General features: G+C 43.0%; 1 protein-coding gene across 2 annotated transcripts; it reads right to left on the bottom strand.

Moving 5' to 3' along the window:
* Positions 1-27,685, bottom strand: SNAP25 (synaptosome associated protein 25; the record flags this gene model as incomplete). Of its 2 annotated transcripts, none has more annotated exons than XM_084201752.1 (7): positions 1-69; positions 4,245-4,389; positions 6,470-6,595; positions 10,600-10,717; positions 18,668-18,716; positions 26,940-26,981; positions 27,614-27,685. In XM_084201752.1, 7 exons carry the CDS (start codon positions 27,683-27,685, stop codon positions 1-3), a joined length of 621 nt encoding a protein of 206 aa, XP_084057878.1. The 2 variants fall into 2 exon arrangements, with proteins under 2 accessions (XP_084057878.1, XP_084057877.1); XM_084201751.1 differs by lacking the exon at positions 10,600-10,717 and adding an exon at positions 10,345-10,462.

The raw sequence follows: 27,685 nt of genomic DNA, 5'->3' as shown, positions 1-27,685 counted from the left end.
TTAACCGCTGCCCAGCATCTTTGTTGCACGCTGGTTGGCTTCATCAATCCTGGTTTTGTTGGAATCAGCCTGGGGAAACACAGAGGAAAGAGAGGGATGAGTACAGGGAAGAAAGAGAATATTAGAGAAAAAAAGAGTACAGGAAAGAAAGACAGTGCTTTGTGAGTAGTTCCATATTTTGGCTAGGTCACGGAAAAACTTGAAAATACTGGAGAGCTGCTCTTTGTAGTGGTATTAGGGACCCAAAAGGAGATTACAGATTTTCTGGTTTTACTTCATGTAGCCTTCAAGCAGGGCTTTTCTGTTTGTGGTCAGGTCCACTGAACTCCTGTAAATGCTGTGCCAGATCTGTAGCTGGTGCTGTCAACAGCCCTGGTGGTACTGATGGTAATGGATGACAGCATGAGAACTGGTGGTATGCATCTGTGTTTTGCTGGGGAAGAGCTTCAGAGCCCTCTAAGATTCAGTGGACCCAGACTGTGGTCTAACTTAGATCATCAGGTACTAGCCAAAACTAAAATTTTGGTCGGTATAGAGACTCCCAGAGCAGAGAAGCTGAATCATCTGATGTAGGGAATGCTGGGAAGGATAAATTTCTTTGAAAAGATCAGCCTGCATGTCTTTGCTCTGCATGTGAAAGGAAGGGAATAGGTGGGAGGAATGCCAGTACTCCAAAGTTCACCAATGTAGTTGCAAGAGAGTAGCCTCTTTCACTGGGCCGAAGCATAAACTGGAGTTAAGAAAAGGCAGGGATTCTACTGTGCTTTGAAGCAATCAAACTGTAATTTAGTCCAGCATAGACTGAGCCATTAACTGCACTGTTTTCCCTGGGGTAACATCTGCCATGAATATAAAATGCCATTAATAAAATGGCACCACTTGGGAGGTTGAAGAGTTCTCTCTGAGTGGGAAGACACTTGGACCATGAATTTCTGTAGCTCTGCAGAAGTTACTTTTGGAGACTAAAGACACTGTTTTAGCTGAGAAAAACTGGCAAAACTCCACTCAGCCCCACGTTGCCATGCCGACTTATTCTAGCAGAGGGACTAGATAGAAAATGGTTTCAGTTTTTAAAACCAGACCTGTGGGAAAGGTGAGAATTGTGTTGCTGCTTTAAAAGCATGGGCTCCAATAGCAAACTCCTTCTGTGGTTTGATGGCTGCATTTTGTTAGCTTTGATGATTGTTCCCACATCTCTGGGGTGTATCCAAATTGTACAGATTTATTTTAAATCTCCAATTTACAAAGACAGAATGGTGAAGCAACTTTCCCACATGCATTTAAGAATCCTTTAAGAATGTTTATGCTGATGTGCAATAAATCTTTCTGAAATATCTTGGGCTTTTCCCCGTAATTGTTTTGGAGAATGCTATGTGTATTCTTAGTGCAGTAGCATGTGCCAGCTCCTCAACAAGCCTAAATCAGCAAAACTACTCATTACAAGGCACACTCCTTTATTTTAGCCATGAGTTTGACCTTGTCTACCACAGTACAATTTTGTGTGTTTTTGCCAAAAGGCTACCTAAAAAGTTAATGAGTTTGGAAGCAGTTACCTTTGTCACAAAATGCATGAATATTCATTGAACAGTGATGAAACATCATGTTCCTAATGATGTTTATACATTAGTATCTGGTGGATGATGTTGCATTGGAGACAGTGGGATTCTTTGTGCTGACCTTCCAACTTAGGTCAAGACAGAGTGATCTGAGCCCCCTCTACTTTCCTCCCAACCTCCTATTTATGGTAGATTTTAGGTGCAGGCCCTTCTGGTGACGGAGCCATTTGACCTACTCATCCCACTGTCATTTTGGTTCTTGTCCCTTTCTCTCAGATCTGAGGAAAGGATAAAGAATGCCTTTTATTCATTGCTGTCCTGATTACTGTGGATAGATCAGATTACATCTCTGCATTATGAGATTGCTCTGGTTTGGGTGAATGCATCCAGTATAACATTGCTCCTTTAGGAGCATTTATGATGCATCCCAGGGTACTTTGGCTTAGCTTTGTGATGCACCCCAACTTTTGCAAGCTGTGCCTGCCAAGGGTCTTTCTAATGATTATAATTGACCCAAAGCACAGTGCTCCAGCTGGTCAGGAGAACAACCCTGGCAATGCTGTGAGGGGGACGAAGGTCTGTTGCCATGTTTCATTGCAGACTGGATGTGTGTGCAACTGAGGTTTCGCTGTCATCCATGTAACTATTATTTCTGTCTTTTATAGAGGGTTTTATCAATACATTGTGTTCCTTTTTCTAGTACCTCATTACTGTATGTCCTTACTCTGAGAAATTTGGCTTATTTTTCACTAAGACTGAAGACTGTCTTTTTTTTGTGCTGCTCTCATGACGACTCCTCTGTGTACGATGCAAATCCATCTTTCACAAGTGTGTCACTGTTCCTTAGCCAAGGGCCCTGGGTGATTTTATGAATGCATTAGCTGCCAATGTTATTTTGCCATTGCTGTACAAAATGCCAAGGTCTGTGAGAAGACCACAAAGCTGTGGAAGGCTGGCCCTTCACCTCACCGCTCTCAGCATGTACTGTTAGAGGTTTGGCCCATGTGCTTTATGTGCACAGAGGGCCTGGTCAATGTTTTCAAAATCCAGATGTTTGCAAGCCTGAGCTGGTAGGAGAACAGTCCCTTGTTGGGCTTGCTGTATTTTGGGGTAGGATCCTGCAGGCACGGGTAGGATGCCACTGATTTCCATCCACAGGGCACATCTCCTGCCCCTGTGACATGAGCAGGGAGGGGAGAACACAATAGTGCACGTCCTCATTGCTTTGAGAAAATTATGTATGTCATAGGCTTCTTATTTAAAGGTATTCATGGTGCAGACTGTATAAACTCCCTGTCCCTTCTCAAAGTATAGAGAGATGTGCTGCTTTCTAGTTCTATGCGTATGAATAGCAGCAGTAAATCCTTCCCCATCGCTCCTCCTTTTCCCAGAAATATGAAATGGTGCATAATGGCATCCCAGTAATACTGTGCATTTTCCAGTACAGTCAAACACATGCAGCTTTATAAAGCAAGACTTTTGACCAAGGCCAAGCCACGTGCTCTATGGTGCCAGGTGGCTGCCTCTCTGTCAGGGATGATCTTCCCACCCTTCAGACAAGGTATACTTCACCCAGTTCTCTCTGGAATCTGCCTCCAATAAGGAAAGCTCTTGAAATGAATCCCTCAGTGCATGATTTTCCTTAATTTTTATTACTAGCCTCTGATATAGTTAACTGACACAAAAAACAGGCATGGGCATCCTGCTCGTTTGAGGAGGCGTGCCTGTGTAAGAAGGCTCAAGAGCACCAGCTCTACCACTTGAGGTCAGAATTAACTCTAAGCACCACATGTAAGTCCTTGGGTTAGATCCTCAGGTTGTGTAAATCTCAACGGAAGCGGAGCATTGTGTTGGTTTTACACCAGATGAAGATCTAGCCTCTTATGTCACTTCAGCCTGCCTGTGCCTGTACCTGGAGCTCTGCCAGTACCAATGCAGATGGCCTGCAGATCTTGGGATCTCAGGATGGCAGTGAGCTCCCAGCTAGGCTTGGAGAGGGCTGCTCTCTGCTTCAGAAATCTGCAGTGCAGGTCTGGCACTGGAATGGTGCTCTTTGCCTTTTTACATGGTAGTTTTGCTGAACTAATGCTGAGCTTTTGTATTCCATTGGGGCCGCATGGGGCCCAATTATGTGTAAATATATATATGTATATGTACACACGCACACCCTCCCCAAAGAGAGCAGGTAGATCTCTGTCCTAATGTTGTTATAAGCAGCACAACAAAACTGGCTGCACTGTTACCAAATGGCAAAGATTTGGTATTTTAATAAATCCCCATCCTTCTTTGAGGACTGGTCCTCCAAGCAGGTGATCTGATCCTGAGCTGCTCATGGATTTTACAAGGAAGGAAAAGCCCAGGAGGATTTAAAACTTTCCAGTAAGTGCCAGGGCAGTTAGATCCAAGCCCCACAGGTCAGCATAGCTCAGGGCACTTGCCCTTTTTCAGAGCTATTGAAGAAGGATGTCTTTTAAGGGGTCCCCTTGCAGCTGTGTGGCAAACTCAACAGCAAGAGTTCAACCCAGCCTGCACTGGAGGTGCAGAGTCACAGCAGCAAGCTCTGCTTTGGTCCAAGGATTTGGAGAGAGAAGAGAGGAGCTATTTCTGTCCCTTGTCCTTTCCAGGCCTGTGCTTGGAGAAGGGAAACAGAGCCCCTTTTGGGGTCCTCATGGAAAAGGCAGCTCTTACCTTCTCCATGATCCTGTCAATCTGGCGGTTCTGTGTGTCGATCTCGTTGCCCATGTCCAAGGCCATGTGACGTAAGTTGCCAATGATGCCGCTGACCTGCTCCAGGTTCTCATCCATTTCATTTTCCCGGGCATCGTTTGTTACCCTAGGAATAAAAACCCAATCCTTTAAAGCAGAGACAGGAGATTCCCCCTGAAACTTGGATTCACCCAAAACCTCCACTGCATCCTCTATTGCTTGTCACCTGAGGAGCAGGCTTCTGTGCTCAGCTTTGAACAAAAGGGATTAATGAGTAGATAACCTGAAAAATGTTACATGCTTATTTTTTGGATGTTGGTCTCAATTGTCTGGGTTATCAGTGCTCTGTTTATACTGCTCGTGTCTGCTGTTGGTAGAGATGTTGCTGTCTGAGGTTGTCTTTACCACATGCTGCACCCCTCTGCAGTGATCGTCCTTCCCAAAGAATGAAAGGGTGCTCCATTCGGATGTGTGTGTGGTTAGCGTTCATGGGAAGTGCTGGAAGGAGGTGGAATTACAGTGATGGCAGCTCCCCTCCTTGGGCTGCAAATAGCTAATGAACACTGTCCAATCCTTGTATGCTTGGGGTCACCAAGATATTGGGGAAGAGGTGCTTCAGCTGTGAAAATCCTGACCTAGCATCCTCTTTAATTGACTGAATTTCTGGTGAAAGACAGAAGCAGCTTCTCTCAGATTTACTGGCTTTAGTAAAGGTCATTTATCTCTCATTCTTAGCACCATCTTGTGCAGTTGCTTTTTGGAAGGAAAAGCTTGTGCTTGAGCCAAGGCCCAGTTCAACTCTCCAGTGACCGAAGAGGCAGGTGGTGACTGATGCTGGAAAAGCAAGGTCCATGGGTGCCACTCAGAAAATTCCTATTTTGAGCCTCTTAGGCGGTTCGTGTTCATGTAGGTGCCCAAAGGGCACTCCAGGCTATTTGCAGAACAATCATGGTGCAGCGTAACTTCCTTCACTGCTGTTCTATTATCATGCCCCAGCCTTCATTTTTGTGGGGCTGCCATCCAGAAATTTTAAAAACAAAGTGAATGGCAGACCCATCAAACTTAAATGGCAACTCTATCCCACGCTCCAGATTGCATGGCAGCATTGTTTCTATCACACTGATTTCCCTTTATCACAGCAGCCAAAAAAATAAGTGGATAATAGTTTTTGGAAAGATAATTACTTATTAAACTAGTGTCCTTAATCTTCAGAGATCAAAGCTTTTCCTACTAGTATGCTGTTAGCATTGTCTGCTAAATACATGCCCCATAAGCTCTGTAATCAGTAGGTACTTTGCACTGGAAGTTTGCAGTGGGGTTGACTTTAATATAGATTGTGTGCATCAAACTGGCTTTGATTTGAGAGCTCAGGGATTCCCACTGTGTTCCTCCATAGCTGTGGCTTCCCAGCAGCTGAGGAATGGGGCATCATTCCCCATGCAGTGAGGTTTTGAGGACACTCATGAGCAGGGGAGGGATGCACCTAGTTTAAAGGGTTCTTCAGGTTCTGGGCTTGGCTTGGTGCTTTGGCAGGAAGCCTGAGGCTTTTTCGTTGTTGAAAAGAAAGGGATTGCTGCTGGATGCTTTGGTACATCTTCTGGCAAGGATAGATAACTGACATTACATGCCTTGAGACATAATGGCAATAAACTAGTGTTTATCTGACACTTCATTTGGAGGCATTTGACAAGTGTCATTAGTGAGACCTGTGATAAGGCCCCCAGGACAAGTGTTCACACAGGGAGCTGGAGTGCTGAGGACAGTGCTGGCTGGCCATGACTGTCTGCACCCTCACAGTGCTGCTGTGAAATAAACAAATAGACTTTATTTCTAGTTTATTATGGCCCAAATCTGGGCAGACTCAAAAAGAAAGATTTGGGCTTGTGTTTTCAAGCTTCTTCTGGTTCTCAGGACCAAGATCCTTCCTTCCTTCCAGGATTTCCAGCAAGGTCACCATCCTTTGCACTGGAGCTCAGGTGACCCTCAGGCCCAGGAGAAGTCCCTGGATGCAGTAACCTTTAGGACGTGCCTTAGTCACCATCAACCTGAGTCCAAGCACCACTTGGTGGAAAACCCTGGCTCCATCACATTACCCAGCACCTCTGAAGGAGTTAATGAGCACCACAGAACTCATGACCATATGGAAGCAATCTAAATATATCAGTGACAAGGAGAACAGAGAGAAAACAGTGGATAAAAAGGCTCACCTGCGGATAAAGCCACCACTGATGGCCATCTGCTCCCGTTCATCTACGACACGTGCAGGCTGGCTGGCTACAACGCCATCCTGATTATTGCCCCAGGCCTTTTTGTAAGCATCGCTTGATTTAAGCCTATGCGAGAAAGATGATGAGTAACAATGCACCAAGTGCACAAGGACAAATGCAACACTCTTTACCTCTCCAAGCTAAAAGCTGAATCAAGCAAATGAGTTTTCAGATAGAGGGTCATTGTTTGTATACCGATATATCATAACCCTGAATAAAAGGAGGGGCTGCGTTTTTTGCTTATTTTTTACTTTACTGCCACAACAGTGATGGTCAGAGGTTTAGTTTCCAATAGGGTGAATTGCAGTTGTCAGGTCTACAACATTGCACACAGGTTTTTGGATGTTGACTTAGTTTCCAGAATGAAGGAAAATTAAAAAAAAAAAGAAAAAAAGTAAAAAAAAAAACAGAAAAAGAAGAGAAGAAATACAGATAAGTAGAAAACATTGTTTCATTGCAGTGACACATATGTTTTGACATCAAACACAGAGGACGTACTGGCAGACAGACATAAAAACAGAACTGCCAAGTATAGTGTGTACATCACATCACAGCAACACACCCTCTTAGAGAAAAACAGATTTTGCTACAATTTAACCTTTTACCATGCAGAATATTTGTCTTCTGATGATATTTTTTTCAATATGTATGTGGCATAATAGGCATTAAAAGCCACTGACCTTTCCCAAGGTGATTTGGGGATGATTTTATCATAGGGTTCATTAGATTTTTCAGATAATATATCGGTACTTGAAAATAGTAATCATACATCGACAGTTGATGTACAAACCTTTGTCCACAGAGACAAAAAGTAAAATAGGCAGAAGTGAAATGAGTGCAGGAGAAAATAAAAGATACGAGCAATCTAGCATCAGAAAGGGAAATTTTTCTACGTTTCTCTTCATGCACCAGCTACAGGCATGAATAAGAAGTAAAGCATTCTCACTAAGCACAGTTACCCCAATAGTTCATCATACCCTCAATGCATCAGCAGTAACAGCCTTCACAATAAGCAAGACGCAGGCAAAAAAGGATCATCACTTCCTTCAGGAGTTTTAAACCACAGGACTTCAAAAATAGCCTGGCAACTTGTTATATTTGTATTTTGTGGCAGTTACATTAACCTTCAGAGAGCCATTTTTGACTGAGCTGCTGTGGATAGAAAATTAAAATCCAGGCACCCCTAGAGTGGAAAATTGACATGTGCAGCCTATTTAGGGCTGCTGTCATTGGGGTCACCAGACAAGATTGAGCATTTTAACAGGGGAATGTAAGGATTTGGGGTCCACAGGTATATGTTTGTGATTTTATTCTGGAAATGGGTCTGTTTCCAACAAAATCACTGGGAGCTGCCAATCTCTGTGGTTGCCCTGTTCCTGGTCAGCTCCAATCAGTCCTATAAACAGCCCTGTGGCTTGGATTTTGGGGGAGGAACTGAACGTGCTTCTGGGAGATTTGGGAAAGGACATGACAAACCCATCTCTGCGGTCATGTTCTCTCCATGCCCCCTGAAGCAGCTCAGTTTTAAATGAGCCTGAAGATGTGTTGTATGATCCAATATAGAATTAAAATATAGATTAAAAGGGGATCTTTCCTACTTATCTGTTTTGTTTTTATTTCCTATTCAAGTTTGTGAAGATTTAAAAATATGATGGTTGGCTTGTTTAATTTTAGTTCTCTGAAACTATACATCAGCTTTGGCACTTCTAAAATGCCTGAAAGTAATTCTCTTGCTGCAGATACATTTACAGGGTTTTGCCTGTTCTTTGGACCTGTGCAACTTTGTCAGTGAGACAGTTTCTGTGTTTGAGGTAAATGATTTTATACACCCAGAATCTGATCTCTTGTTGTCTTATGGACTTCCAATTAAAGTCAGCTGGTGGAGCTTGCATCTGCTCATGGTCAATAGGAGTTATCCTTTTGAATGTAGCCTGGTAAAAGTTCCATGCTGTGGGCATTTTCGGTTTCCTAAGAATGTAGGATCGAGCTTTACATATTTTTAAGGCACAGAGAACCGTACTTTCACTGTATATCAGGGTAGAGTTACATGTGAAGTGGATAATCTTTTTATAAATATATGCCATTAATCTCCCACCAGCCACAAGAGCTTTAGGGATCATGGTGATCCTGATGCCCAGAACTGTATGGATTTCTCTCTCTCCCACACTCTACTCCTCAGAACATCATCTTATCTGTGCCAGTGGGATCCTGGCTTAGTGACTCAGGGAACAGTATCTAAAACGATTCTTCATCCATCCTCTGTGCATTGTTTAGCAATGCTGCTCTCTGAAATATAGCTGCAGAGTGATAGGGTCAGAATGCCTTAGAGAAGGGAAGAGGCCCCTTTACAAATTCATGCCCGCTACATCCCCTGTAGAATCATTGTGTTCTTGCAGCATGACGCTGCAGCCGTAGCAAAGTGCCAAATGTTTTAGTGCCACGTGCCAGCCGCTAATCCCATCGCTGTCACATGTCTGGCTGTCAGTTCTGAGCTTTTACAGCTCGTACAGTGTGGGAGATGTGAAGTTTCTGCTGCATTTGTACCTGCAGCTCTTGTGCACCGTCTCCTCCGGTGCAGGACAGCAAGGGCTATGGTCATGCCCCTTGCAAAAGGGGTGTGTGCAGCCCTTCCCATTACTCCTGCCCCCTCTCCCATCGCACATCAAGGCTATAATAATTCTGGGCAAAATCTTTACCCCAAAAAAGTATTCAGGGCTTGGTACTAAGAAGTAAAATACCTGAGGTGGTATCTGCATTGTGTCCCAAGGGAATTAACTTCAAAATAAATGTGACTGATAAGGCAAAACCCTAGTCCTGCTCTTCTTATTTTTGGCAAAATACCCCATGAACTCTATGACAGCTCTCTTTCCTTTTGGTCTTGATAATCGGGGTGGGATCAGGCTTTGGCTGTGAACAAAGTTCACATAGGAAAGGAATTTAATACTACAGCAACATTTCTATGCTTTGTTTCCTACACAACCTCTGGCCAACCATTCAGAAATGTTTTCACTGCAACCTAGTTTCATGCCTGCTCACTGCATGCTGGATTTGCCATTCCTCAAGGACTTTGGGTTGGTCCCCAATTTCCTACACCCACATAACCGCACATCACATTTTCATTTGGCATTTAAAACAAGCTTGGCATTACTTGGAGGACGGTTTTGTTCAAGTGTGACGGCATGCAAGCAAATTCAATGCATTTCAACATTTCTGCTTAGTGTACGTGCTACCCAAACGAAAGAAATTTGGCATGTTGAGGTTTTGTCAAATTTTTTGCCTGTGGCAGGATGAAAACCATTTCAAGTTGGGTTCCAATTATGAAACATCACATCTCTTTCAAGATCTCATCAAGGACTATTTCTGCTGAACAACAAAAAAAGCTGTGATTTTCATCCACAATTTGGAGCAATGTTTAGTAAGACCTCTTCTGCATTTTTTCAGCTCTTTTGTTTATGAAACTTGTTCGTGAAAATATGTTTCGAAATTTAGAGTGTCCAGGAAAAAGGTAGCCCCAAGTGTTTTTTTGTCCGCTGGAACATGGACTCAGTACCACTCAGTACACTTTGTTAAAATGTTGAAACTTTTACCATTAAAGGTGTCAACAGTGAAGCTTTCACTGCAGTATGCCTGATTTTAATGCATCTACAGTAATTCCCAGTCAGTTGTCTATGCTATGAAATGAATGCATTTGAACCAGAATCGTTCTTTCTGCATGCCACATGCTCATCCTGTCCATGTGCCTAGCAAGGATGAGCTTCACAAGGCCTTTGGGATCAGCCTTAAGTGCTCAAAGAGATGAGGCAGGCAGCACCTACTTGTTACATGGACAGACACAAAGACCACAGAATTTTCCTAGGTCCGTCAAATTCTTTTCTGCTTCTTTCATGTCCTTATTGATTTGGTCCATTCCCTCTTCGATGCGTTCCAGTTGTTCTGATTAAACACAAGTATTTTATCCCCACAGAATGAAGCAGATGGAAAAGGACAAAGAAAAAAAAGACAAAAACTTCAGACATTCACTGTGACAAAAAACTGGACACCACATAGCAGAGCCGGTACCCAGTACCTACTTGTTACAAGGACATATGAAAAGGCCACAGCATTTCCCTAAATCTTTTAAATTTTTCTCGGCCTCCTTCATGTCTTGGTTGATATGGTTCATGCCTTCTTCAACACGATCGAGTTGTTCTGGTCAGGACAAAGGGATGACAGTGTGGAATGAATTGTATTTTTGTTTGTTTGATTTTGTCTTCAACAGAACATGAAAAATGACCATGTAGAACTGAGTTAATAATGACATTACAATGCATTAATCTGAGCTGATGCATTGCTGAAAGGATGTATGCTGCATTGGATGCTGAAGATTTTTTTTATTAGTATGGGAAGAGTAAAACAAAGGAGAAGTTTATTTGAAATATATTAATATAAACAAGATGTAATGATGTAGAAAGGAAGGGTTATAAAATTCAAGGTCCAGAAACATAATACAATACATCAACTTACTAAGACACAGTGACATCCAGGAGAAAGAAAGATAGTGTTATTATTTTGCAAATATGTATGTTAATATTAGAGAAAAGAAGTCCTTCCAAGGAAAATGCTTCCATTACTTACGCTTACAAATGCCTCAGAATTAGGTGGGTTTGGGCAGCACAACTGCTGTGGCTAGTGAGTGAGAGAGCTGGTAGTTAATGGTAGTGGTAATGGAGCGAGCTGTTAAGGGCTTGTGTCGAGGTACCCTTTCTTCCAGAGGCCGAGGAAACAGGCCTGCCACTTCGACTGGTGCTGGATATTGATCTCCAGCCTGAGTGTGGCCTCAGGGCTGGTTTTCTTCCCTGTGTGGGTGCTGCAAATCAGGAGTAACCTCAGTGAGCACGGAACAACTGAAACCACTCCGGGAGCCTGATGTGCTCTGCGAGAGGGTCACTGGCTGTGGTGTTCCTTGTCTCTGGCCCCAAGGGACCTTATGGGAACAGGCATTGGGTGAAGACTCATGTTTTCAATGGGGTCACTTCTGCTTTGCTCCAGGACAAGTTAAGAAGCACCCGGCCCAGAAACCAGACACATATAGACCCTGTCTCTCTGCTGGCATTAAAACAAAATTTGGCATATTTCCCCCTAAGGCTGACTTAGTTTTAGTGACTTGGTTTTCTAAGTGACTTGGTGGCTCAGAATAACTTAATGTGTTAATTTCTTTCACTTTTAAAGCTGGGGAAAATGTCCTAGAGGAACAGAATGCCATGACATAAAGGTGTAGGAACAGGATTCTCTGCTGAGGTAAACAGATATGGATCCAATCGGATCAAGTGTCTTGTGTGGAATCTGCAGTAGGGACAGCATTTTACATGGGATTTACGTTTTACACCATTTGTTCCTAAAGGATAGACTCAGATGCTAGCCAGGATCAGAAAGGTACTTGGAGTGACATTTCAGTCCATTAAAATTGTAACTGTACCTAACGAGGAAAAGTAAAGCAGTCCCAGTAAAATACAAATACATCTCTAGTCCCCGTATGGAATAGAAAAACACTGAATTAGACTATAGAGGAAGGAACTAAGAGTGCTGGTTATAGGAGGAATTTAATGTCATCCCTGATGTTAATTGAGTCCTATCCAGAAAAAACAAAAAAGAAAGAAGAAGAAAATTTTAGAAGAAAAATCATATTCATATTGACGTCAGTAAAAAGCTCCTCTTAACTTCTTTGAGAACATGAAGATGCCTAATTTCTTACTTAGGTTTTTAATAACAATTGAGGTTTAGCTTTTCAAAGCTTTCTGGGGGGTTTAGATGCCCAGTTCCCATTAAAATCACTTTTATTTAATTAATTTTAATAGGAAACAGGAACCTTACCCCTTGAGGGCATAGAAAATCTGGGGCTAAATTATTCAAGCTGGAATAGTTCAAGTATTGAACTTGTGCTCTTCGTTTAATTCTTTCATGACACTGGGCTTTGAGAAGGAGAGGTGCCATGTCAGTATGCTGAGATTCATCTGCCTTTCTGCTGTCAGATCTCATTCTCCTCAGCTGAATGGGCCTCTCTCCTGGTACCATGGGAGTTATTGATCCCAAATCCAAGGGTATATTTAGAGGATCAGAGTTACTTGGCACTACCCTCTAAAGGGGCACACACTGTGTAAGCAAAGGATTGGGAACCAAGAAGGAAACCTGAGAGAGGGACTGTACAAGTTCAGCCAGGTAAACTGCTGAGCTGAGAACCAGAAAAGCAAGGTTGGATTGTCTTAATGCACATTATAATGTAGGCTTCAGCAGAAGCTTTGGTTGGTGACCTTAGGCACAGATTGTCACTCTCATCAGAAATGTGAGTCTGTGGTAGAAGGGGACGCCCCTCCCTGTGCTCCTGCTCCTCAGCTGGGCAACACTTGCTCTCGCTCTGGGGAGCAGATGTGGGAGTGTGAGCTGCCTTTGATGCTGCTTCATGCAGCGTGATGGGATTTGCTGCACTTCTGTCTTAGGCTCCCACCTCCTCCTCCCGAGCACTGCAGAGCCTCTTGTCAGTTAAAGAACGGCTGGACCCACACGTGCATTTTGACACTGGGGGATATGACAGGCGTCTGATCTTTCTTCCATTAATTTTCCCGCTAGTGCTTCTCTAAGCTGGTCTGTCCAGTAGCAAAAGCCAGGTTCACACTGCATGGATCAGTCCTAGATCTGGTACCACCGGTAGCTCTCAGTGGAAGCAATTCTCCTTGCCCAGATGCACATTCTCTAAAGCCATGTATGTAACAGGTCCTTTTGAACTGCCTTTACCTGTTTTCTGTTCTGCCTGAATAAACGAGTGCTTATTGAAGAGTATATTTGACACAAGTCTTAAACTACAGCCCTCTCTAGAATCCTGACTTTGTTTATCCTGCTTCAGGATTTGTGTTTGATGCCTGGGCTATTGCTGAATAGGAAAGGGAGCCACAACTCGTTTATCTTCCATTAAAGGAAACCTCATCAGTGCAAAACACCCCATGTCATATTTGTAGCCCAGAAGTCTAGACAGCTGGCTGCTGGTCCTAAAACCACTTGCTAGTTGTTAATGTCGTGGGCTGGATTGTTAACTGCTTTGAATCAGCATGGTTATGCTGGCTTTGTGGAGCAATGCCAATTTATACCTGTCAAAGATCTGGTCCCACAAGCAAGGAAATAGATTCATGAGTCTAACCACAATTATTGAGGCATAAATATTATAGTGGAATTAACTTAATGGGGTCACGCTGGATTTGTTCTGGTATAACTGCTATTAAAATGTGGCCCAGAATGAATCACTGCCGGTTGGAAATCAGATGGCAGTCGAGAGGTTAATTTAATGTCTGTTTCCATAGATCTTCCCTATTCCAACGTCCTGTGCTGTATTAAAGGTTTTAGGGAAGACAGTTTGTTGGCATATACTGCCATGAACCTTTGCAAATTCACGCCTACGAGAGATAATGTCTTTTGTCTTCCATTTAGAGAAGCCCTTCAAGGTCAGAGTTTGAACATCTTTTAACAGTTTGTTGCAATATGATTTGAATAAACTGCACCTATATGTTTCTGTATGATACGTGATATATACTTTAGAGAACTGGTGCTGTCTGGAGGCAAAATACACATCAGAAATGCATTTCATTGTGATTTCCTTCATTTTTTTCCCTTCTGGAAAACGCTGCAACTTTTTTTGTATCTTGATGTCTAAGGACATCACTTTCATTTCAAGGTAGTGACCATAGATCTTCTTCCAGATCTTACAGCAAACAAATGGCCTATTTTAAGGCAGAAACAAGAATCGATTTTTACCTGTATCATTATACTTGTCAATTACTCCTGCAAGGTATCTGAGGGAAGATAAGCTAGTCCTGTTAGTTTTATCATAGCATTGTGGCCATTTGCCAGTGGGTCTTTGCCAGGATCTCCTGTAACATCCTGGCAATTCCCCATCCTGTGACTGATCTGGGGAAGTGGCTGGGGCAGGGAAGCTGTAGCAAGGGCATCCCTCAGCTGCTCCTGTGGTGTCTTGAGCAAAAAAAGCTGCAAAAGCATCATACAAGGCATTGGTGGCAAGACCAGCACAGAGCAAGTGTGGTGTTGCTTCACCTTTGCATCCTCATCTGTAATTTATAACAAATATTCCTTCACTGATGTCCAGGATCTGGGGCTTGTGCTTGAATCCCAGTTAATGCCTGTGGGGGCTGGAGCTTGCTCCTTTGCCTGGAGTATTGTGCAGCAAGCAATTTCCCCCAAGGGCATTTTAATTTGGAAAAAAGGGAAGAAAACACAAAGGACATCTTAAGAACACATAGCAATCATAATTGCATTCAAGAGGGCTTAATTTGGGACTCAGCAGATGAGCTAGTTCCAATGCTAGGCCGTCATCCCGTGTTCTGTGCAGGAGAATTGTACTGGAGCATAGACTGTGGGACAGCCTTTTCAGACATCCTGAGCTCTGACCTAGCTGTGCTCTGAAAGGCACTGCTGGGCACAGGTACCCGTGCGTGGAAGAAAGCTGGAGGGGGGAGCTGTGAGCCCACGTGGAGCTGTGCTAAAAATAACAGGAGACAAAGGCACAACCTGCTTTGTGTGGGTTCATCTGTCCTTTGTTTTGTGCTACGATTTCAGCATAATTAATACCATCTTCCCTGTGAAAATTGGAGTAGTTGTTAGTCCCTTTTAATTTTGCTAATTAGCCATAGCATAAAAAACTGCCGAACCCACAACTCCTGCAAAAGCAGTGGAGGTCAGCTCACGTGTGTGCCAGTGCTTTTGTTTGTGGGATTGCCTAGTTATTTCCAAGTTTTATCTCCTTTATAAGCTTCATCTGGAGTAAGATCTGCTCCCCATGTTCTCCAGCAATGCTGTTTGTGGTGCAAGGAGAAAATTCCAATTGCACTGACATTTTCTTTGTCTCTTATCAAACTTGTGGGTATTCCTCTGTCTTGTCTTGGATGAAAAATTATTGTGCTGCTACTGTTGTTATTGGAAGAGTTTCTCCCCTCCACTTCATTTGGAATACAAGAACAAAATTGTTCTGTAATAACCTGCATGAAGACATCATCACACAAAAAATGTCCTTGAAGGTCCAAATCTTTAATCCTGCTACTATGTCCAGGTGATGGGAGTTTCCTATGGATGAACAGAGTTACCAGCCTGGGACTTTTCCTGTGTTAGCACTTCAGATTTACCTTCATATCTTCACTTTGTACTATTAGTTTCATTCCTACTGTTTGCTTTTAACCAAAATGCATCCAGATATTAACATATTTCTAAGTTAGCATGTTTTAACGAAGCAGAGAAATTGCCATTGCTCAATAATCCTTTGCAGCGTTTATTTTTTCATGTAGAATACAAGTATTTTAGTTTAAAGGGTTATATACATATTTATATTGAAATCATTAATTAAGGGAGCTTGACTCAAGGCCAGATTAAGAAAATGTAAGCATTATGGATGCACATGTGGTCTGGGAAGGACTTTCTTAGTGATGGAAAAAAATCCAACAAGGAAAATCTAAACTCCTGGCTCCTTCCTGTGGGCTCCCCAGGGGAAGAGCTGTGTTCAACTTGTTTGGGTGACAATACCTGACCCAAAAAATGATAACTCTTGTTATTGCAGAGGGGCTTCTCAGGTTCCCATTCTTCAGAAGACACTGGAGGAGTCTCTGGCTTTTATGGGAGTGCATTCTCTGTGAGACAGGGAGCTCTTGTGAAGCTCCAGGTCTCTGCAGGTTATGACGGACTCTGTAACCTGCTGTGCAGCCAGCTGTGCTAAACCTTTGGGCAAGAGCAGCTATCCAGGCTGGCTTTGTTGTACAAATACCTGGCATTGGGAAATTACCTTGGCTTACTGCCTTTATGATCCCGGAGACTTCTGCTCACTGATACCAGAAAATCAGTTCTGCTTTGCTTTACTTGGGTTGAATTGCCTCAGAAAGGTTTTTCCATGTAAGGTCTGTTTAACTTCAAAACAAGCAATTTTGTAAGGAAACCTAGAAATAGAGCTTCAAGCAAGTGCAGAGATTAGATCTTCTGCCTGCCGCCCACTGGAAAGATCAATGTCATGTTTTCTGTATATTTAACACCTAATAATCTTAAGTGACTTGTGCAGTCAGCTGCAAAGAGATCACATGGCAGTGTTAGCAAATGATTTCCTTAATCTGATAATCTGCTGAGACATGCGTGAGCTGCACACATTGCACTAATTACAGAGGGTTCAAAGTCATCATTAGTGTCTTTTGCCCAGTAGTGTAAGTCCTTTATCGCTAAAATGAAATAAAAAAATTAGCAGTTATTACACCTACATATGGTTAAATGGAGAAAACTTAATTAAACATTTAGCATAGTACAAGGTTACAATATTTTCAGGGTTGGTAACATTATTTGGCTGTTTTCCTTGGGAAACCTACACTGTATAGTCATAAGCTAAATTTACTGAACCACTTAAGGCATGACCATAACCAGTTTAAAGAGGCTTCAGGACCTTCTGAGTCTTTCCTGGAGGTATTGACTAACTGCATCTGTGACTGTACAACAAGCATTTCAGGTTTCACTCTCAATGAGGCTTTAATGCTGAGCTCCCTGGACTCCTGAGAGGTGAGTGTGTCCAGTCTTAGCTCCTTGGCTCACTCAGATTGTCCTTCCTGTCATGGCTACAGAGTGAAACACTGAGAAAACTTCTGAATTCAGGGGTTTAACAATAGTAGGATTCCGAAATAATAATTTAAAAAACCCAACAAAATTCAGGATTAAAATAAAAAAACCTCCCTAGCAATCTGTGGAAATAGAGAAGTTAAGGAACAGAAACATACATAGGAGCCACTAAAGTTTCTGGTACTCTGCCCGTGAATTACGTTGCAAGACACACCTGGGTATTAACATACTTTCTTTGACAATATTTGTGGTTTATTATAACCGTATAATCCACTGCTGAAACAAAACACATTATTTAGACAGGTGCCATATCTGTTTCAACATAAGTAATTTCTGGTTTTCTGTATTTGGTGATAGTTTTTCTACTGCCATTATTTTTTGAAGACAACAAAATGTTCTCTGTGATATTTTTCTTGTCAGGACAAATAAATGTGACAAAATTTGGTTAAATTTTTTTTCCCTGAATGGGGGATATGGAGGGAAAGCAATGAGACATACATTAAAAAAAGGCAAAGAAAATACTTTCCATTTAGGTCCTGTTATTACGTTTCATTCATTATAGAGTCAGAGAGGCAGGGACATTAAAAATGGAAAGGTCCTGTTATGTTCTACAGTCCATTTCCCAGGAATTCCATACCCTGGCTTATTATCATTGTCCAGGTTTGATGAGTAACGCAGCATTACCTCTGCAGAAAACATTTCCTAATAATAATTTTGTGTCCTGCCACATAATAAATAATAACAAGGGCCTTTGGGGGGTCCCGTCTGATAGAGCATAGCAGAAATTTTTGCTCTGTTGATTTATTGGAGACACCATTTTCCAGGGGCTGTGGGTCTAAATGAAGACTTAATAGTTTTATTGAGAGGGAGAGAAGGCTACCTTTTCTTTGCAATATTATGAAGGCAAAAATGTAATTTCCTGGAATGTATTGAGAATATCAGGCACTGTCTTTGTCATTGTCATCCGCAGACAGGTAGTGTAAATCTGAAACGTCCTATATGGATAATTGTAATGATCTGCTTGTGGAATACCTTTTGATGTTTGAATTGTCATTCTCACTGCCTCACTACTGTACAAAAAGTAACTGAATCTTACACAGACCAAACCCATTTATCTTGTCTTGGGATGCATTTCTTGCATGTCTTTCACTTGTGATTTAAGTGGGAAAATTACTTAGGACCTGCATAAATAATGCTGGATTTTACACTTATAGAGGCAAATCTTCTTGTCATGTAGCTGCATCTTGACCCAGAGCTTGCTGAAATTAAATGGTGATTTGGTTGAGTTCAGCCTGCAGCTCTCTTTGACGTTAATGGGAAGCAGATCAAAAGTACAGACTTTTAGGCAGCGGTTGTACATTTTTCTCTGCTGGAGAACAAAGCTAGAGGCAAAGAGGTTTCGGGGTTCTCATGCACAACCACACATATTTTCTGTCCCTCATTTCCAGGGTTGCACACAGTCAGTACAGCACTTTGAGAAGGTTATACTTCCTTACTGAAGCAATCTGAACTTACCTCCTTGCTCATCCAACATAACCAAAGTCCTGATACCAGCATCTTTACTCTACATCCCAATAGTGGTAGCAAGGTAAGGAGAGAGAGGGGGAGAAGAGAGAGAGAGAAAGAGAGATCAGTGAGGGAACACTCAGCTCTTGGTATGGGACATAGGAAGACACAAGAAAAACAGTGAAAGGAATGACAAGGGGCTGATGGCACAGTCCAAAGGCCTTATGTGCCTGGACCCTGTGTGAGGAGCTAGGTACTCTCCATAGTACCATCAGTCCTTCTGGATTCACTGGGATACCGAACTTCTGCAGAAAGCACAAAGCCATGGACCTTGAGATTAAAGTAATCACTTTACACAAGAGTAATCTCTAAAAGAGAAGGTTCATCTCCAAGTCCAGTGAAGCAGGAGAAGGGAGGATGGGGATGTTGATATTGTAGGTCGATGTGAATCTCACAGGAGAAATTCCCAGGGAAAACAGGTGTGACACAAACATGTTCGGGAAGGTGGCACAGTGGTTTGTGCACAGCTCTTGCTGCTGACAAGTCAGAAAGCTTACCTACTTAGGAAATCCAGTTTAAAGCAGGCTAATATTTAATAGGATTAAGCCATATTTTTTGGCTCAGTGATCTAATAGATATGGGTTTGAGCCAAGTTTTTAAGTCAACAGACACCTTTAGCATTAATGGACTTTGAATTGAGCTTGAAGGTAGGATTTTCAAAACACCTACACAATGAATCTGCCTCTGCTCCCACAGCTTAGTGGGAATCTTACCACTGCCTTTGCTGGATACAGGGTTGGAGCAAAGCTGAGCCATTCACTGCTCCCACTTGCCTAAGCCAGGGGTAGGGCACCTCTCACAAGTACAATTTTTATTATGCATTGTCATCACTCTAAGATGTGATCAGGTGTCTCTGGTTCCTGGGTGCTGTGGTACTCAGCTATATCCCACATCAAATTATTTCCTTTTTAATTACAAAGGGGAAACCAGCTCCATTGTGCTTGCAGCAGTGAAAACATCTGTGAATAACTAATGGCCTGAATGATCTCCTGACTGTTGCATGTCAATAACAGATGAAGTAAGTCCTCTGTGGCCTGACAGCTTGACAGCAGAGCTACCTGGACATGTGCAGCAGTAATTTACTTGTTGCCATGAACAGAAAGCGATCCATGCTCCTGAGAAGGTGCATGAAGGTGGTGGTGGTGCAGAGGGCAGGGAGATGCCCACAGCTACATCAGGAACAGAAAACTAAACTCCTGACCGACCCTCTTGCTTTTCATGTCTCCTGGAGGCAAATCAAGGACCTCGTGTTATCCTTCCTGCCAGCTGTCCTTCTCACTGCTCATCAGTTTTTGTGGGTGCAGTGAAGTGTCTCTGGCCATGAGCTGCCCTGTCCACACTCCCAGGGCACTCCCAGGGTCCCACAGCTCACGCTGGCTCAGCCGCAAGCCCAACCCTGCCACGCTCAGGGCTGTTTGCCTGGTGCAGCTGGTGCTTCTCTGCTGTGCTTCCAGAGGATCCTGCTCAGCTCAAGAGGGACACAAGGTACCTCTTGTGCTCTTCTCTGCCTCTCCCTGTGCTCCCATTCATGTCTGTAATGTCTACATCACTGCAGAAACTGGGAAAAACATCAGATGTGTGCAGGCTGGTTTGCTGTCTCTTTTTACAAAGTCCCTGTGTGAGTTGCCAGATGGACAGAAAAGGCCTCCTGCCTCCCCCCGGGTCTGCTGCACCCTGCTGCCCTCAGGTCAGCCATCCACCAGGAACCCACTGCTTCTCTCTCTCCCTTCAAGTTGACACTGCATTTACTTGAATCCCAGCCAGCTTTTATTTTTGCAGCCTTTAGAAACTTAGGGTCCAAGGGTTATCTTAGGTTTGCCAGTTTAGAATAAAGAAACCACCTTTAATTATCTTATGTTTTCTCTGGGGCATTAAGTGCCCCGTGTCTGCTAAGCACCACCTGTATGATAGTTTTTTATTGGATCTTTTTATACTCTTGTTAACCAGGGAATTTCCCCCCCCCTAGATTTGTATGTATTTTAACAAACATGGAAATTCATGCAAACACAAGAAGGCTGCTTGTGTCCTGAGTCACCTTGTGTTTCACTAAATAGGGTGCAGTCTGACGTGGGACCCTTCCAAATATTGAGCTACAAAACCTTTTGCTGAATCAAACATAGTTGGGCTGAGAAATATTTACTGCTCTTTGACCCTCTGATCTTATTTTCCTGCTGTGTTTAACATATAAGCAAACCACCTTTATAGAGCTAAGATGTCCAGTGACCTGAACAAGACGTGCTGGGAGATGAGCTCAGGAGCAAGACCCTATGGTTTATATTTCATATCAAATCCTTATACAGAGCAAAAGAGGTGAAATTTTCTGTTCTTTACCTGATCATTGGTGCCATTTAATTTTATCAGGCAATTCTGTATCTCTTACAAACAGCCTGCCACAGCATTAACACAAATGTAAAAATATTAGAGGGTGTGCAATGAATAAACTTGTCTGCATCTGTGGTCTAATCCAAAGCATATTGAAGCTAATAAAGAGGTGGTGACTAAAAAGGATGAAATGTGATTCAGACATCAAGTGACAATCTCCTTCTGTTCCAAATTTCTATTAAGCATTAATTTACAACTTTTCCCCAAAAAGAAATAAATGTGTAAATTCAATCAAAAAATAAATCAAAAAATAATCAAAAAAATAATAAATGTTTGTGCATTTAAAAAATAGGTCCAGACTTTTCTAAAAGCTCAGTATTTCCATTATGACTGATAGCTTAGATAACACAAACCCAAACCTCTCTGTAAGACAGAACTGTTGCAAAAATGTGTTCATCATCCAGATGTCTGAGCAGGAGAGAAGCACTTGGTGTCTGATCCCCAGTGACAACAGACTGAGGCATCTCTGGAAAGTACAAAACCTCAGTTAAAGAAATATAGGGGAAGAAATGTGCCCAACAAGAGTGGCTGGGGAGCAAACACAGGCACCCTGGTATTTCCTGCACTGGCAGTGTCACAGAAAGTCCCCTGGGTCTCAGTGGAGCAGGTGCCACCCGAGCTGGCTGTGGGGACAATGTGTAACAGGAGGTGATGAAAGCTCTGCTGTGAAGTGCCATCCAGGACAGCTTTCACAGCCTCTGCCCCTGAGTCCTTGGTTACAGACTCGCATCACCATGGGCCCGGGGACTGTGCTTGGCTCTGTCTGCTGCTGAGGGCTCAGGAAGGATTCCCACACACATCCGGTGCTCACCAATGTCAGTGATAGCCTGTGGGGGAAGCCATGAATTCATAGAACTAGCAGGGCCCATCGTGTTATGAAATTGTGTGCTAAATTCCCACCTTGGCCAGGATTAGAGTATTTCTCCCCTCCTGTGCAATGGAGGAATCTCTTCAGACCTTCCAGTCCTTGTTGAGGCAATCCTGCATTATTTTAGCAAAACAAGGGTTCTCAAAGAAGTGAAATGCTTAGGGTAGGTCAGCCCAGAGAGATGAAAGCTGCGTCTTTCTCAGGACCCTAGAGAGTTCATAGAGCACATGCCATTTTCATCCAGCTCTTTAATCTGTAGCACTCATCTGTTTTGAGAACAACTTCTGACTCTCCTTGTCTTCTCATTGCACTTGAGAGGAGAATTTGGACTTCTGGATTTTGCCATGGCACAGCCAACCTCTCACATTCTTGTCTTTTATTAAAAAAATGGCACAGCAAGAATTACTTATGTTGAGGCATTAAACTGGCAGCCCTAGAGTTCCTCTGTTTATCCATAATATTCTGCAGGTATTCTGCAGATGGTAAAATATATAATATATAAAATAATTTTGCACATGAGACAACCCTTCAGGGCAGGAGGACAGTACTTCCAACTTTAAAATGTATCGCATTAGGTGAAACAGGCCCCATACATTTCAGGAAAGTTTATGTCCTTCAATCTTTCAGCCAGGCTCTAATGCTTGAATAAAAGCAAATCAACAAGCAGTACTGGTTTGAGTTCTGCGTCATTTATATGAAGCACATGCCCAGGTTCTTCTTTGGCCACTGGCAAAGCTATTAATCAAAGAACCAGAATATATGATTTTAAACCTCCGGCCTTAATACAACTCATAGATACTTCAGTTTGTCAGTGCTTCGGTGAAGCCTGTTTAACAGCATTACTGGGAACCCTTTTGGAGGCTTTAATAGACATTATCCTTAGTCTTCTGTAATAGCTTTTAAAACTTTTTAGTTGCTTTTGCTTTGGGTTTTTTGTTTATTTGTTTGGGGTTTTTTGCGAGGGTTTCACTCAAAGCAAGTCAGCAACAAAACGTTCACTAAATTTTGCCCAGCACTTTGGAGGGGAATTGCATTGCTGTATCATTTCTTGTTATTGCTGTTACAGAACTTAATTTCCCAAGATGGAAATAAAAGTGGGAAGACAGTTGGAATGACTTCTCAAGGGGCTCATCAGTCCCTCCAGGAACACAGTGTGTTGGGTCCTATCCTACCAAAGGCAGCTACTCAAATTTTGGTTTAGCCTGAGTGAAGATTTTTCTAACACTATAAGGGGATGATGTATCAGATAGGGAATCCAAATTCTGGAAATCACTTGCCTTGCATTTCAGGAGGTATCCTGAAAAACACATATACACTCTCAGTTATGTGAAGAACACATAAAGTTCCACTTCGATGAAGAATTTTGCTTTAATCCAGAATTAGAGAGTTTGTTTTGAATAAATTAATGCAGACAATTATGTACCAGGACAGGCTGACATTGCTAGCAGTTCCCACAGACACTAAAGAGAACTGTCAACACCCTAAAGACAAAAATGTGGTCAAAGAAACATTTTTTAGTCATCCGTAGCAATGAATTTGCTCAGTTCCTGCTCCAGGTTCCCTGTCACGCTGTTAACGCTCCAATGTCTCCCTGATTAAAGAGCCACACGCTGCTGCTCTGCCTGGTAAAGCACATCCCAGCCCATGTGAATCTGCTATTCCCCTGGCTGACACACACAAAGGGGTCCAATCCTGCACTGGAGGAAGAGAGGCCAGAATTATGGTTCACATTCCCTTGTGCCAGATATGTGGAATTACACTGGTTAAAGCACTTTTCTGAGGAGAATGCTTCCAAGAGTTCAGTACTTCCAATAGGTCTAATGATATCAAAGATGAATTTCAAATCAGCTTTGACAAGGTCTGGGTCAAACTCCAAATTAAGAGAGCACTTTTTCTTCTATTTTTTCAGACTAAGAAGCATTTGGCTGTGATAATAAATGTCAGGATACTCTCACAGCTGGTAAATTGGCATTCTGTGTGTTCAGTATCCTGTGTAGGGCAGCACCTTATCCAACATTTATAGCTCAGCATTTCACCTCCCATACTTCACTCTCATCTCACATAAGAGATCCTGTCTGGATTTATATGTATGAAACAGCCCTTTTGTCTGTACATTCCTAAGTGCTTTCTTCTGAGCTTTTACCACTACCGATCTTGTTATTTTTTCCTTGCTGCTTCATAGCTACAAAATATCCTTTTTTCCCAATACTACCACAACTGATTTTCCTTAAAGGCCATGATGGTGGTACTGGGAGACGGGAGCAAAATCCCAGCTTTTCTCCCTGCGTGTGATATTCTGCATTGCATAATATTGCCTCAGAGAAAAAAAGCTTGAACATAAAAAGAAGGTCAGCTACAAACTGTATTTAGTCTCACTTGTTCTGCCTCACTTCATTTTTATTTTATGTTTTGGTCCAAACATTGCCCAGCATCATCATAAAATACAGGTATTTATAGCACTGAGTGGCTCAAAAGAGCACTGGTCAGTGCAGATTACCTGCAGTGCCTGGGCATGATGGGCACCATGGAGCAAACTGGGTTTCGGAATCTGCCATTCCAGTACGGAGCTGCCTTGGGGCAAAGCCGTGGCTGCTTTTGTAACACTTCTTGCCTCCCTTGTTGTGCCAGGACTGGAAAAATCAGCTTCTTGCAAAGCTGGCTTATAAAACCAAGAAGCAATGACATCCTTGGATTTCCTTGCCCATGTTCCCTGGGAACAGCTTCGGGGCTTAGTCTCCAAACTCTGAATAGCCTTCTGGGGCAAGCAGGGCGTGTCCTCTGGGCACATGTCCCCAGGCTGTGACCTGCCATTAGGTCTTACATGGCTATGGGGCTTTTTTGGATGGACAGCACTCTCCTGTCTCTAGGATGGAGTCCAGTCAGTCTGTTTATGCTGTATTTCCCCAATATCAATCCATACAAATGTACACAGTAATAATGCTTAAACGTGGAGGCGCCCTTTTCCTAAGAAAGGATGAACTGATCTGCTATATCAAGTGAACAGAGTAAAAAGCATTCTTTCTAGCATTTCCTATCTCTGTCTACTAGACAGGTTCTGCTAAGTGAGGAAGTCTAATTGGATTTTGGAGGATTATTAAATCAGAGCAGTGCAAGTTCAATTTCAAATACTCTCAGCATTTGTCTTTTTGCTATAAAATCTCTCACTTCCTAAATGCTGCATTTTTTTTAAAGTACCTAGGAAAAGGGATTGGAATAATCAACCAGCTGTTTAGGCCACAGAAGAATTTTAAAGGTCTCCTGTAGTCACATTAGTGAAGATAATATTCAGCTCATTTTAGAAGAACTCCCCTGACTACTCAGTGCTAGTTTTAGCAGCTTCTCTATTTGGACAGGAAGATATTGTGGCATCTGAATAAACGCCAGGTCCAGAGATGCTGAGCTCTTCCAAAGAATGCTATAAATTCATTGGTAAATTCAGCAGTCCCAGTTCTCCACCCACTTTGCCATTTGCTGTGATTTAGTACTGAAATTCCAGTGGCATTCACAATATGCTGGTTCAATATGTTAGGAAGACTCAGGCAGCGCATAGGCCGCACAAATGCGGCTCAGGAGAGGCAGGGCTGGTATTTACTGATGGCTTGGCCCCGAGCAAATCACTTCCCTTTCCTGCGCCTCTCCTTCCCACTCATCATCTGCCTTGTCTATTTAGATCCCAGGCATTTTGGGGCAGCAGGCTCTCCTGCCTTGTGCTGTGGGGGTACTCATATAAGGCTCTCTTCCTTGTTGTTGAATAGATTTCAGCAGGAGCTGCATCCAGCACAGAGCTGACGTCAAGCCGTGGTTAGGAATGGCGTGTCCAGGGAACTGAGCAGCAAAAAGGGACAGATTGCTCGTGAGACAAGAGAGTGTTTCGGCTGCAAGGGGCCCTGATCTAAAGTGTTGTGGAGGAGAAGCAATGCTGGCTATACTCAGTGACCCATCTGTCTGTCTGTACGTGGAAATTTAATTTTGTCTCCACTGGACTCCATTGATCTTCACAGTGGTGATTGATTTCAAGGCCATAAAGCCTACGGCTGGGGTTGTTCTTGTTCCTGAATGAGACCTGATGTAATTTTCTTCCCGTTGTCTCTGCTGGAGACTCCTCTGGTTGTCAGGAGTACTGGGACTGTCAGTGCTGATGACCCTGATTAAAAATGTCACCAGCTCCAGCACCAGGGCTTGCATGGTGTCTGAAAATAATATGTCCTGTCAGGCAGCAGCAAAGTTTTCCATCACCTGATGGCTGAACACTCTAAACTAAACTGAGTTGAGATTTCATAACTTTTAAACCCCTTTATTGTTTTTAAACCCCTTTATTGTGGAGAGGGTGAAATATGGCCTGAGTGAATCGGTTTTTTCCCTCCAGGCAGGTATTAGCTGTGAGGACCAAGCCAGGGCCCCCTTCCTTAGCGCCATGGGAAATCAGGGAACTCCAAAGTGGTCAGTCTAGGACATCTTGTGAGCCTTGACATCCTGATAAATATTTCAGAGATACATAAAGAAATAGCATTTAAATGCTGTGCTGGCCAATGTTCTATAAATAGCTGCAAGTGTTTATGGAGAGGGAAGTATTTAAAGCAGACTGGGAAAAGGATCAAGGGCCCTTCTCACCTTCCCCTCTTGCAGTGTTATGCCAAGGACGTGAGAGTGGTCCTCACACAAGGCTCCCAGAGCTCTGCAGCAAACTCAGCCACTTGTCCCTGACTCCAAGTCACCTTCAGAGGCTGTTTCCTTCATTTATCTCCAGAATCCTGTCTCAGTGCATCCTCAGGTATGACCAAACCAGTGCCTTGGCAACCAGGGAACAGTGTCTTGCACCACCCTAGTGAGGGGTAGGGATGAGCAGGGACAGTGGCACGTAAAGCCATGGCCAGGCCCTAGCAATGTGAATTTAAACAAAGCCACTTCCAGTGTCAGGCTCTCCATCCCTTCTGCTCTCAACAGAAGTGCAAATAAAATGCAAGTCCTTACCTCTTCAACAAGCTGCAGCATTCGACGGGTGCTCTCAAGGGACTGAAAAAAAATAGGAAAAAACACTGAGATTTGGCAAGTGACACTTTCCAACACTAATGTGCAGACTCATGCTGACAGGATGTTTTTCCTGCACTCTTTCCCTCCCCTCCAAATCAGGCCATCAGCAGGGCACTGGTGATCTCTCCATCTCCAGCTCTATGGATGGCTAATGCAGCACACCTTGAGGCAGCTGCAGTCTCCAAGGCTTGTGCTCCCCTTGCTCACAAGCTGTGGTGGTGCTGCTCGGAACCGCAGGTGTTCCACTTTAAAAATAAAGCCTGTGGTTTTCAGCTATGACTCTTCAGAAACCTAATTGGTGACTTCTAACATTTAATAGGTTTGACAAATCAAAGGATTCCTCAGAAAATATTAAATTACTGCCTTTTGGTCTGAGGCCAGTCAAATTGATGCACAATCTAATACCTAAATCAAACTCATGATCAATAAATTCCCTAATCTGGACTGAGCACAACATTAAATTTTACCCCAGCTCATTTCATTTCCAATTCCACTTTCAGTGTAAAGCTGATGGAAAAGAGCTCTAGAAATCCTTTGTGGATCAGCTCCTATTTCTGGCTGTGTGTTTCACACCAAGCCCAGCCCCAAGTTCCCAGTTTAGCTACTGGTCTCACTTCATCAGCAAGCTGGTCTGCACGCCGCTGCATTTCTTCCAACTCATTGCGCATATCCGCGTCTTCCGCCAT

Source organism: Fringilla coelebs (genome assembly GCF_963513975.1).
Source record: "Fringilla coelebs genome assembly, chromosome: 3".
Taxonomy (NCBI): domain Eukaryota; kingdom Metazoa; phylum Chordata; class Aves; order Passeriformes; family Fringillidae; genus Fringilla; species Fringilla coelebs.
This window is presented reverse-complemented; position numbering and strand designations above follow the sequence as displayed.